This window comes from Schistocerca gregaria, chromosome X (assembly GCF_023897955.1).
Source record: "Schistocerca gregaria isolate iqSchGreg1 chromosome X, iqSchGreg1.2, whole genome shotgun sequence".
NCBI lineage: Eukaryota > Metazoa > Arthropoda > Insecta > Orthoptera > Acrididae > Schistocerca > Schistocerca gregaria.
The window spans coordinates 29,905,175-29,919,396 of record NC_064931.1 but is presented as its reverse complement, the minus strand read 5'-3'; the positions used below and the strand labels follow the sequence as shown (position 1 = coordinate 29,919,396).

General features: G+C 40.3%; 1 protein-coding gene across 1 annotated transcript in view; it reads right to left on the bottom strand.

The window, feature by feature from the left end:
* LOC126298492 (uncharacterized) overlaps positions 1-14,222 on the bottom strand; it is a 1,054,904-nt gene that overhangs the window by 1,029,034 nt on the left and 11,648 nt on the right. Inside the window, exon 2 of the mRNA XM_049989828.1 lies at positions 10,149-10,215. Within this exon, the coding sequence (XP_049845785.1) occupies positions 10,149-10,173 (25 nt within the window). The 5' untranslated portion in view covers positions 10,174-10,215. The remainder of the gene's footprint in view (positions 1-10,148; positions 10,216-14,222) is intronic.

The window sequence follows — 14,222 nt, the reverse complement described above, 5'->3', positions numbered from 1 at the left end:
TCCGATCCCAGATTAGCAAAACCCGCGCAAGACTCCACAACACTCCATCGAATTTAACTTCTGTTATAGTGAATTCAGGTCAACATTCGCAAGATGAACTTCCTAGCAGCACATCAATAAATCAGTTTCGTGTGACTACGGCCTCCCGTCGGGTATGCCATTCGCCGGGTGCAAGTCTTTCGATTAGGCGCCACTTCGGCGACTTGCGCGTCGATGGGGATGAAATGATGATGATTAGGACAACATAACACCCAGTCTCTGAGCGGAGAAAATCTCTGGCCCCTCCGGGAATCGAACCCGGGCCCTGAGGATAGCAGCACATCGTGTACCATGATTCATACCCCCCCTCCTCCTCCCCCTCGCGTAAAAAAACCACTCGCAAACACAGCATATTGGGAAAATGCATGAACATGAGAATACAGTTCCGTAGCTTCTCGGTGGATCGTTCTGTCATTAATTTCTATATCTAAAGTGCAACTGAAGCTCACAAAAACACAGAAGTGAGTCTGTCGACTGAGTTTTATAGAACTCCTGTTAAATTTCTCTGAATGGAATTTCCAACTGGCCCATATAATAACTCTTCGCTCCGTTAATGCATTCTAAAGGAAAATACGTTTATGATGATGATAGATATTGGCTTCAGTTATATAACCTCGACAACACAGCCTGTTCTCACACAGCGCGCGTGCAGTGCGGTTTCTGTAGACTTCCGGTGACATAACGAAAGATGCTTAAATCCCCGAAATATATTATGGGTAGATTTGTTAATATCGAATATGTATCTTGCATTCATTCATTAAAGGATATCCCACATACTAATACACCGTTGTACTTGATATCATGTAAATATTATGGATACTGTGTTCGCACAATTACAGCAAGGATTACTGAGCGAGGTGGTGCAGTGGACTTGCATTAGGTAGGACAACGGTTCAAATCCGCATCCAGCCATCCAGATTTAGGATTTCCGTGATTTCCCTAAATCGTTCCTTTGAGGGCATGGACAATTTGTTCCTCCATTCTTCAACCAATCCGAACTCTTTCTGCCTCTATAATGGCCTCGATGTCGACGGAACGACGAACTCCAGTTTTCCTTCCTTCGTTCCTTCCTTTTATAATAAGGATTACGTTAATAAAAATGTAAAAAGATTTAAAATAGCACTATGCGCTTCAGAATACCACAGCTACTGGATTAAGTCACACATACTCATTATCAAAATACTTGTATAGCTGAAACGAAAAACGTACACTACTCCAGAGGTTCTGCAAATGGTGACTGCTCTGTAACCACGATTAGTATATTTTTAATGAAAGTGTGTTACTTTTATCAGTGCAATTGCAAATACGTTCTGCCTTTTTTATGTCCACAAAAATAAATTTTATGGTGTATAGGGTAAATTAAGGCGAAATCGAAAATAAAGTGGAAGAAAGAATGTGGGTTCAACCTTTACAGGTAGTGAATTCAAAGTGTACGTGATGAAAAGCTGTTAATATAACTCGAAACGTGAACATCGTGATCAGATTGGTCAGACGCATGCGGTACTAGTGATACATTTATTTTCAAATTGATGAATACTCTCCGGCATCCCCGATGGCAACCACTAGTAACGCTGGCTTGCTGCATGAGTTCCTGTAGCGGGACCGCCTGCCGTGTATGCTATTTGCATAACTCTATTGTCGTCCCGGTCATCGACCTGTGCAGATTAAGGCGACTGGATAACTACGACAGTTGAATATATATCCACCTGTCGTAGTTTCCAGTATATTCAAAAACTAATGCTCAAGCCCAAAGGAATATCCATGTAAGTGAAGCTCGAAAACGATCATTTCAAAATATTTGTCTCAAAATGATACAAAGGCAGTTGTTATCCTACGATATATTTGAAACTCGAAAATACAGATAATCGGTCTTTCTGAATGGGACATACTTGCGGCGTCTTATGTATTCATATTTGTTCATCTAGGAATCATCTCACGATGATATAGACATTATCATAATAAAATGAAAATAAATAACTCTTATAAATATACACACAGAACAAATCAACGCGGTATTAGCCTGAAATAATTTAAGAAAAACCCAGAAAAACTAATTCAGAATATCCGGGCAGGCAAATTCCATCTTCGCGAATATGAAGTCAGTATCCTAACTGAATTCCCTGATTCAGTTGGTCCCTGTTATTCACAATTTACACTAAATAACTTACAATATAAACATAGTTTTGCACTGTGCCAGTGCACACACTATGGATACCCGCTGGTGACACCGGGACCACGAACATGTTGCTATTCCCCTTGCACTCCCTTCAGTCTATTCGGAAAATTGACTCCAGCCCCATGAATATGCTATTATACCTCACGAACGACTCCACGTCCTCCCTTCAGTCTGTCTCAAAAATTGAGTTAGCATCACCCCCATGATGAGTGAGATGTTGAGCTAAGAAGAATGAGAAGCCGTACTGTCATACGCTATAGATCCTGATATATTTTCTTGTAAAATCATTACACTGAGATCATGTATTGTAATGTGAAACAGGGTGTTGCTAATGTCCTCTTTTATTGTTACTGAGACTTCTAAGTAGTTTTTAATTGTGTAGTATGTATTACTTATGAAGTATGACTTAGCTGCCTCCTTAAATAAACTGACGGAAAAAAATATCAACGCTAAGAAGGGTTGTGCGACAGGAGCTGTGGTAGGCGTGTTTCTGCACCTGAAAGATGGCACCACAGCGACACAACGAACAGTTACAAATCGATTACTTCAACGACAGCTCTGAGCGAGACGCCATGTAGCGTGCATTTCACTGAAACCGAACCACCGCCATTCGCAACGTCAGTGATATCAAGCGAGAGCTCGTTGGAGGGCAGGATGGAGGTCTGTTATGTTGTCTCATGAAAGCTGGTTCTGTCTCGGTCCCAGTGATGGCCGTGTGGTGGTTAGAAGGTGGCCCGAGCACATTTTGGCATCATCGGACGACAACTACAGCGTCATCTACAAACAGCATAATCCTTCCCTGTATTGACCGACCTAGTACAAGAGGCATGGAAACCCATCCCATAAACTGACGTCCGGCACCTGTAGAACACAGTGCATGAACGATGACATGCTTGCATTCAACATTCTGGTGGTTACATCGGTTAGTAGAGTACCAGTATTTCACATCTGCAATGGCTTACCTCGCGCTTACGTTAACCTGTGATCTCGCGATTTTAATTACTTAAATATGTTACCTAGACAAATGCATTCCCGGAACTTAATTACTATGCATTAATTATTTTTTGGTTCTGCGACATTTTCTGTCGATGTACACATATCTTAGTAACGTTCTTCAACTTCTTGGACAATTAATTATACAATTTTATTCCCGGATATAAAAAGCTATTTTGAGTTTCTTGTTTGTTATTCCTTCGTAAATGCAAGTCTAGACTGACTCTTGTTTCATGATTACGTATACAGCTTTTGGCAAAAGACTTACTAATTTTTCCCTGATATGTACGAGTAATTTGTTGTAAAATTCGGCGACAATATGATTCATGTTGGTTAGGTTGTTTTCAGTGTTTACAGGTATCAATATAGAGCAACTTGTAGCTACAGGTAAAATATGTCGTCGCACTTCTCACATATTCTTTTTTATTTCATAAGGATCTTGAATTTGAATAATTTCATTACATACGGCATCTTCACGAGGAGACTTCATCTTAGAATAATTCTTCCCGGCAAGTACACAAGGAGTCTGCTTCACACACAATATGGTGGTTTGCGAAGTACAGATGTAGATGTAGACAGATACACGCATTTGTCCAACATAATAAAATCAGTGTACATTTTCCCTTCTTGTATTGTAACCAGTACTGAAAGGAAAACATTCAGTCGATGTACTTACTGCCATTTCCGGACAGAAGCGAATATGTCGGGGCATCTGACTAGCCTACAGCGTCAGTCCGATAGCGAAACATTCGGGGAGTGAGATACGGCGCGTTGTTGCCAATTTATGACCTGTTCTCTCATTCGATGGCATTCCAGATCATAAAACTTTCTTTTCTACAGTGACCTCAAATCAGACTGGTAGACTGAGTTCCAAATGATTGTCAGGAGTACATCGTCGCTATAACTGTCCGCAGATTGCACGACATCTTTGAACACACGTGGCACGAATTATAAGTACTATACAAATTCTGGGCGTATGACATTTACACATACTCTTATTTAATACTATATTGCAGTGTCTTTGTCGTCCCGAAGTACGACGCAATATTCTTTCGGTCATGCATGCGGCGACTACAGTCATTATGAAATGCATGAAACGTATTGGCAAATGCGAATATGGACACTATCAGAAGTATAATGCAATGACAACAATCAAAATTTGTGCCGGATCGGGACTCGAACCCGGATTTTCCGCTTATCGCGAGCGGTCGCCTAACCGTCAGGTTAATTTAATATTAAAAGGTTATTAAAGTGTACAAGTATTACTTTCTTAACCTACTCCTTATCCTTCGGAATTCCCCAGTCACAATACGCCGTTTACAGGGTAACATCGTAATCAATATTAGTTGCTTCCCTTATGTTATTTGACAAAAATATTAGTTTTTTTCCTCGTCTGGCATTTTTGGCTCCAAATATTACCATGTAACATATTTTGGATGATATCCGGGCTGTACCGTACGTATAGATATTGCCTTCTTTATGTGCCTGACCGATCACACCTCAAACTTATTTTGACAGCAGTGGCTCTTGTTCTTGCAAGTCCAAGTATTGAGACAAACAGCTCTGTTTAAAACGTAAGAAAAGAAAGAGTACAAATTTATTTCCTGTGTTCAATGTTACTGTAGGCGCAGAGGAGAGGAGCACAGAACTGTTCGTAAATAATTCGTCCAGAATTACCGACCCAACTTCGCTCATCTCTCTCTCTCTCTCTCTCTCTCTCTCTCTCTCTCTCTCTCTCTCTCTCTCTCTCTCTATCCATCTATGCACGTATCTCTCTCTCCTCCTCGTTGCTGTCGATATGGTCACTGACACTCGTCCCATTATTTAAGAGCGAACTGTCACTGACAAAATAGGAATTTCAAATATTCATTAGGAGGAGGAGGAGGAAATTAGTGTTTAACGTCCTGTCGACAACGAGGTCATTAGAGACACAGCACAAACTCCGTTTAGGGAAGGATAAGGAAGGAAATCGGCCGTGCCCTTTCAAAGGAACCATCCTGGCATTTGCTTCAACCGATTTAGGAAAATCACTGAAAAACTAAATCATGATAACCAGGCATTGGTTTAAACCGTCGTCCTTCCAAATGCGAATCCAGTGTGCTAACTATTGAGCCACTTCGCTGGATTTCAGTAGGATAACAACATTCGCTTTTAACATTTAACCTAACCATCTTCACTAGATTATTTGTGGCTGATCAGATAAGAATCCTATCTTAGGTTCCTACTCTTTGATCGACATGAAATAAGAGTACCACATTATATAACTCAAGCAGATATATAAACCTAAGGAAAGGCTGATACCCTGTTTTCCATATGTCAATACCATTCCAGAAATCAGATCTGCCACGTACCGAATTGGAACGAGATTCACTACCGACGATGTGATTAACGTGAGTCAGGTCGTCTCAAAAGGGCAGAGGCGACGCACGCCGTATGTAGCGCCACTGCTGGCACCAGGAATAGAATCCTGATGGTGACACGAGGAGAGGAGAAAAGGGGTCAACGGCGTTGTCCACAAGAATTCTCAGACATTTTGTATCTAGTATCAATCACTTACAAAGCGAAAGCCTGAAAGATGAATTAGTTCATGTTTCTTGGAAGTCTTAGTCTATGTTCTCAATTTACATGCATCCTAGCCAATATAATGTAAGTCAGCCAATAAATACAAATAGTATAAAAAAATAAAAATACTTGCTAATGTTCTGCAAAACCGTCTTTCGGCGTCTCAGGCCATCTTCAGGTGACAACTGATGATTGCCAACACAGATAAACATTATGTGCGACTTTCACAGATTTTATTTGTACAGAAGATATAAAAATGATGAAGTTTTTACAAACTAAAATATTACAATAATTACATTAACTAAAAGAGGGAGGGGTAAACAAAGTTTTTATGTGGAGATACATTTAACAAATGATGAGAAAAATGAGGAATTTACAGTTTGAATCTAGTATTTGTAACGAAAACTTAATTTAACAAAGAGAAAAATGGGAATTGAGACTGATCATTTAATATAAGGCTGGCATTCGGTGTGATGTGTTTATTCATTTCCAGTATTTTCAGTGAGGTCATCTTTCTGCTTGTCTTGGCAGACTGTAAAACTTCACACTAACACAAGGAAGTTTGATATCACCACTACTATTTATAATGGTGATAGATGAAATAGGCAAAGAGACGAAAGAAGCCCTTAGAGGAAGGGGGTTGAAGCTGTTACTATTTGCTGATGATATTGTGGTGTGGCAAACAAGCAGTAAGGAGGTACAAAAACAAGTAGACGTCCTAAATAATAAGGTCGAGAAATATGGAACGAAATTTAGTGTGGAGAAAAGCGAGACCAATGGCGTTAACCAGAGGAGATAGAGAGGGCAAGGGACAAATTCATATTAAGGGATGGGATGTTGAAATAGTGGACAACTTTAAACATTGTGGAAATGTATTAATAGGGAATGCTCGTTTCGAGACAGAAATTAGCAAAAGAATACAACAGAATGGTACATTCTACCAGTGTGTGAGGGGCTTGGGGTGGGTAATGGAAGTGCCAGTGAGGTGCAAGCTGGTGATAAACAAGACTGACTTCACACCCACACTAACTTATGGCTCAGACGCTTGGACCATGACTGGAAGAGAAGAGAGTATGATACAACCCTGTTAAATGAAGTTTCTGAGAAGTATGATAGGGAAGACGAGGAGGGACAGGGTGATAAATGAAGATGTTAAGAAAGAAATTGGAGTGGAGAAGTTGCCTGAGAAAATTGAAAAGAATAGATTAAAATGGTTTGGGAATGTGAAGAGGATGGGAGAGGGAAGAATACCATGAAGAATGATGGAGTTCAAGATTGAGGGCAAGAGGCCAAGAGGAAGACCGAGAACAAGATGGACTGATACAATAAAGATGATTTTAAGGAGGGGAAACCTGCTATGGAACCAAATTGTGGAAGAAGAATGGTGGAAACACCGAGTAAAGTGGCGAAGTACCATTGATACCCAAACCCGACCAGAAAGAGGGAAAACGAAGATGATGATGATAATGATGATGATGATGATGAATGGTTTTCTTCGAAACGATGACCAACGTCTCTCATTCTTATGAAGCCTAATTGCCACAGCTTTGCCTGACTGACCAATATACACTTTTTCGCACTGCTTGCAAGTGGTTTTATATACACAACTCTGTGCCACGTGCTGCAGCTTGTCTTTCCTATTGAATAAAAATCTTGATATATTTTTGGTATTATAAAATTCTGGCCTGTAATTGCGAGACTAGATTTTTTGCAAGATCGTCTGAAATGTTGGCAATGTATGGAATTCTGTACCAGTGTATGAAACTTTCGAGTGATTGCTGTAAGCAAGCGTATCGAATTGGTGCAATTTAATTCATTTTCTTTTTTCGAGGAATGTTTTCAATCAGGGCAGGTGTATAGCAGTTGTTGGAAGCGATTTGTTTAATGGTTTGCAGTTTTGTTTGAAATGCTGATTTGGATAAAGGAACAGATATAACGCGATGCACCATTGAATGGAAAGCTGTAGGTTGGCTCTGTGGATGCACGGAGCGTGCAGTGTTTACAGTATCTGTAGTTATGTTTTTTCTGTAAATGCTAAATATCTGTTTTCTTGTACTACTATCTATACTAAGATACAAAAAATTTGAAGAGCCTTCCAGCTCTATTATAAGCTGAATCTTCTTATGTTGCGAGTTTAAATGCTGTATTAGTGTATTAAGTGTCTAATGGTACCGGCACTCAAACACAGAACATCATCGACATATCTGAACTAGTACTTAATTTTACTGTTCAGTGGCTCTTTCTATAAGAAAATTTGTTCGAAATGGTCCGTGACAACTTCATATAGTACAGGACTAAGAGGTGAACCCACAGATAGGCCATCAGATCTGTTAATATGTTCATGGATTCATCAGTAGGTACCTTTGTGAAAAAGCAAGTCACATCAAACCAGGTTTAAACCTAATTTAGCATCAAAAATTATACGGCTCTTGTTGACAAAATTAAAGACACATAAATCCCACCCAGTTCTAATTTACTATCGTCTGATGTTAGTAGCTTATTTACAAATGTCTCTACAGATGAGTCCATAAACATACTAACCGATCTTTTCCATAAATCCAAAAAATCCTGTAGAACTGAATGACGTAATCGATGGTACTCAAATGTGGGTAAAACAGAATTACCTCCAGTTTCAAATCAGGTATTGTAGTCAGTCTGATGGCCTAGCTATGTGTTCATCTCTTAGTCCTGTACTATCTGAAATTTTCATAGACAATTTCGAACAAATTTCGTATAGAAAGAGCCACTGAGCAGTAAAATTAAGTTATAGTTCAGATATGTCGATGACGTTCTGTGTTTGTGGACCGGCACTACTAGACAGTTAAACACACTACTACAGCATTTAAATTCACAACATAAGAAAATTCAGTTTAAAATGGAGCTTGGAGGTTCTTCTATAAATTTCTTGGCTCTTAGTACAGATAGTAGTACAAGAAAACACGTACAGTATAGCTACTGATACAGTAATCCCTGCACGCTCCCTGCGAACATAGAGCGACAAACATGCATCTTTCCTTTCAATGGTGCGTCGCCTTATACCTTTTCCTTTATCCAAATCAGCCTTCCAAGAAGAACTGCAAACCATCAAACAAATCGCTTCCAGCAATGGCTATACATCTGCCTTGATTGATAATATTTTACGAAAAAAGAAAATGAGTTACATTACACCACTTCTATAAGCTGACCAACAGCAATCGCTCAGTAATTTCAAATCCTGGTACAGAATTCCATATACTGGAAATTTTTCAGGCAACTTTGCAGAAAAACTAGTCTCGCAATTACAATTTATAATACCAATAATATATCAAAATTTTTATTAAATAGGAAGGACAAGCTGCAACACGTGGCACAGAGTGGTGTATATGAAATCACTTGCAAGCAGTGCGAAAAAGTGTATATTGGTCAGTCAGGCAAAGCTGTGGCAATTAGGCTTCATGAGAATGTGAGAAGCTGGTCATCGTTTAGAAGAAAACCATTCATATGATGTGGGATGTGAAGTTGTAAAGTCTGTCAAGATAAACAGAAGGATGACCTCAGTGAAAATACTGGAAATGAACAAACACATGATACCGAGTACCAGTCTAATATTAAATGATCAGACTCAATTCCCACTTTTCTCTTTGTTAAATTAAGTTTTTGTTACAAATACTGGACTCAAACTGTAATTTCATTATTTTTCTGATCATTTGTATCTCCACATAAAAACTTTGTTTACTCCCTACCTCTTTTAGTTAATATGATTATTGTAATATTTGCCTTTGTAAACACTTTATCATTTTTATATCTTCTGTATAAATAAAATCTGTCTAAGTCGCACATCATATTTATCTGCGTTTGCGATATTCGATTGTCTCCTGAAGGTAGCCTGAGAAGCCCAAAGCGGGTTCGTAACCAAGTGAATCTAGTTTTGCGGAACATTAGTAAATGTTTTTCCATTTTAATATTATCATTATGTTCTGCCAAACACAGACTGAAAATTTATTTAAATGCAAATAGAGTAAACGTGTTAAGAGGACAAGATTGGTGCGATACTCAGAAGGATAAATCCCTTATTATCATGCTTACTAGTGCACATCAGGGATCAATACTAGTTAATTGGATAAATTCATTGCATAAATTGTCCGTAGGATCTATAGCATACTGAAAGCATGATGGAAATGACTTTTGTCCACATTTCATGTTGCCCTGTAAGCCGAGATAGATGATATAATGCATAGAGGTAAAGCTCATTCTTGACTCTCTCCCTTGCTTATGGCAACCACTGCAAATAAAGATATCGTGTTACTATACTTAGTGGAGAAGTGGGAAGTAGTCTTATTTGAGCAAAACTAAAACACTACCGCCAAGCCATAGTTCCAACTGTAGTACTGCCACTCACCGGCGAAAACTGGCGTGTACAACATTGAGTGTGCACACAATCAGCATCCACATCACGAGCACGATATCTGCAACACAGTCAACAGGTTTGCAAGCGCCATCCCTTAGCGATAAGAAACACTTTCCTAATTATAACACATAAATATAATAATTTTTTACGCTGGGTTTCACACCAGCTAAAAATTTGTTGAAGGTAAGTCATTATTTCAAAATGTCTGTAAACATTTCACCAAAACCAAAACATTTATTGGCATTCACTGCACGACTTTTTTTTAAATCTTACGTCATTGTCAAGTGAAACTTGCATACTCATGTGCGTCAACGCGATTCCTGCTCTTACCACTTTTTTAGTTTGGCACAAATTTCCGACAGGGTACGCGTTAGTAAACGAACATTAGTAGACACGTGCGTGGACAGGCAATTTCTGCAGTGACAATCTAGAATTTTGTGAAACGCGTGCACTCTGAATGAGACGACACGTGATTTACATAAAAGACAAGTTAACACGTACAAGCGTGATGGTTAACTCGTACCTTGACTTGCTGAGATTCATTTGTCATCTCCTTCATTATGTATACAACTGACAAAGTTTTAGACAAAAATTCCCTCTCTGCCTGATCTAACGTGTCCGTTTATGCAAACGGATGCCAAAATGAAAAAGTATTCAGTATATAAACGCTGCTGACGCACATGTATATGTAAGTATCACTTAACAAAGGCTTAATAGCCGATCACGCCTGTAGTGAATGTCAATTTAAAAAAAAATTAAATATAACAGTTTTCAGAACCGACGGAATCATATTTTTAACCTTCAACAAACATTTATATAATCTTGTGCTATGCATTTTCCAATTAAATTTAAGATATTGTATCAACGTTTTTAATAACAATAAATAGCAGCGAATGAGGAAAGAAAGACAGTGAAGCAGCAGAGAGCCCATTCCCTGAATGGGTACGAACCGCAGCAGCAAGGGCTGAAGGTAAGGAGGAGTTTCCTTAGAACATCAACGGCACTTAGAACCTCTGCTGAAAATGCTAGGTTGCAATTATGGAGGCCTACGACCTACCTTCCGCCTGGCTGGAAAAGTGTTTCTGAAACTTTATCTCCTGGGTATGATGAGAAATGGACGTCTTAGAAGTCCCAGAATAAACTAAGGTATGGACTTGGTAGATCAAAGGTTAATTTGGCAAGATGGTCCTACACTGATCACTGTGACTGTGTAGAAGACGAGACTGTTCATCATATGCTTCACTACCGACTGTGTCCTGCCTCCTGCACAGAATATGTAGTTCGTCATGGAACAGAAAATGCATTAAAAGTGGCCACGTTTTGGAAAAGTAATATAGTCATAACAGTATGTAATATTTAAGTTTCTGACACGAAAATAAATAACTAACAATGAGACCGAAAAAAAGAACTGCGACTCCACGACAAAAATTGTTTATGGTGGACAAGTTTTACAATCGTCAGAGCTCAGTTTTACTCCGTACTATGGTGTTACTTAGTAAATCCCACGTCTTTACTAATTCATCAAAAATAGTTTTTAATAATGCATCTTGTTATGGTAAACAGTATCTATGTACAATTTCGTAGAATCTCTTACCGAGGCCGTGCGTTTCTAGGCGATACAGTCTGGAGCCGAGCGACCGCTGCGGTCGCAGGTTCGAATCCTGCCTCGGGCATGGATGTGTGTGATGTCCTTAGGTTAGTTAGGTTTAATTAGTTCTAAGTTCTAGGCGACTGATGACCTCAGAAGTTAAGTCGCATAGTGCTCAGAGCCATCTCTTACCGAGTATGTAAGGCGAATCAAGTTCAATTTTTATTATTAGCACAAAAGACAGAATACGTAGATTCTCTGAAACTTGAATTTTTCCTAGCATATAAAGTGTTAACCGTCGATATTTCGACAGGTGCACACTCTGCCACTTTCAAGGCACAAATGCAAATTTAACGTAATTAATATTATTTCTCTTCCCGATTCTTTTAACGAACGCAACCTCAATGTTTGTCACGTGATTCTTGCCTCGTACTCTGTTGAAGCGAAAAGTGTTAAAAAATTCGTGGTACAGAACTTATGAGAGGGGGAGGGGGGAATGTGTAGAAAGCAAGTGTAACAATATCAAACAACTCAAATGACTAATTTGAGACAGCCGCTGCACTGAAGGGAGGCTGCTCCGGTCAGTTCTATCAGTGGTATATTAGGTGGTGACACAACGTGTTAACTGAACACGTATAATACACAGAAGAGCCAAAGAAACTGGTACACCTGCCTAACATCGTGGGGAAGGCCCCCGCGAGCACGCAGAAGCGCCGCAACACGACGTGGCATGGATTCGACTAATATCTGAAGTAGTGCTGGAGGGAATTGACACCATGAACCGGTCGCAGCGGTCCATAACACCGTAAGAGTACGAGGGAGTGGAGATCTCTTCCGAACAGTACGTTGCAAGACATCCCAGATATGCTCAATAATGTTCATGTCTGGGAAGTGTTTAAACTCAGAAGAGCGTTGCTGGGGCCACTCTGTAACAATTCTGGACGTGTGTGGTGTCGCATTGTCCTGCTGGAATTGCCCAAGACCGTCGGAATGCACAATGGATGCAGTTGATCAGACAAGATGCTTAGGTGCGTGTCACCTGTCAGAGTCGTATCTAGACGTATCAGGGGTCCCATATCACTCCAACTACACACGCCCCACACCATTACACAGCCTCCACCAGCTTGAACAATCCCCTACTGACATGCACAGTTCATGGATTCACGAGGTTGTCTCCATACCCGTTCACGTCCATCCGCTCGATACAATTTGAAACGAGACTCGTCCAACCAGGCAACATATCAACAGTCCACTTCGATGTTGACGGGCCCAGGCGAAAAAAAATGGCTCTGAGCACTATGGGACTCAACTGCTGTGGTCATTAGTCCCCTAGAACTTAGAACTACTTAAACCTAACTAACCTAAGGACATCACACACATCCATGCCCGAGGCAGGATTCGAACCTGCGACCGTAGCAGTCGCACGGTTCCGGACTGCGCGCCTAGAACCGCGAGACCACCGCGGCCGGCGGCCCAGGCGAGGCGTAAGGCTTTGAGTCGTGCAGTCATCAAGGGTAGACGAGTTGGCCTTCGGCTCCGAAAGCCCATATCAATGAATGGTTCGCACGCTGACACTTGTTGATGGCCCAGCATTGGAATCTGTATCAATCTGTCACGTGCAACGATTCTTTTCGATCGTCGTTGGTCCCATTCTTACAGGATCTTTTTCCGGCCGCAGCAATGCCAAAGATTTGATGTTTTACCAGATTCCTGATATTCACGGTCCACTCGTGAAATGGTCGTACGGAAAAACCGCCACTTCATCGCTACTTCGGAGACGCTGTGTCCCATCACTAGTGCGCCAACTATAACACCACGATCAAACACACTTAAATCTTGATAACCTGCCATTGTAGCAACAGTAACTGATCTAACAACTGCGCCAGACACTTGTGTTATATAGGCGTTGCCGAACGCAGCCACGTATTTTGCCTGTTTACATATCTCTGTATTTGAATACTCATACGTATACCAGCTTGTTTGGCGCTTCAGTGCATTATGCTCTACAGCATTTTATAGTGTACAGCCTGCACTGTGTAATAACTTTTGTACAGCTGTAAGGGCGCGCGGGAAAGTAATCCCTCCAAATTTTGTATGTGAAAACTCAAAGATTTTTAAACAAAACGAACTTCATAAACAATCTACATCTTCATTATTACTGTCTACACATTTATTTCTCAACATAGTTACCTTGGCGACGAATAAATTTCTCCCAATGAGAGACCAGTTTGTTGATACTGTCACTGTGGAATGTTCGAGTTTACTGATGCAGCCACAATCTCACCTCTGCTTCAACTGGTTCATCACTGTCAAAGTAAAGTCTTCGAAGGTGTTCTTTAAGTTCTGAAGTCAGATGAACACCGGATGGGGCCAAGTCTGGACTTTATGGATGATGATCGATGTCACTGAACCCAAGGCGTCGAATTATTGCGGAGGCCGCAACGCTTCTGTGTGGTCTGGCATTTTCATGCTGCAGG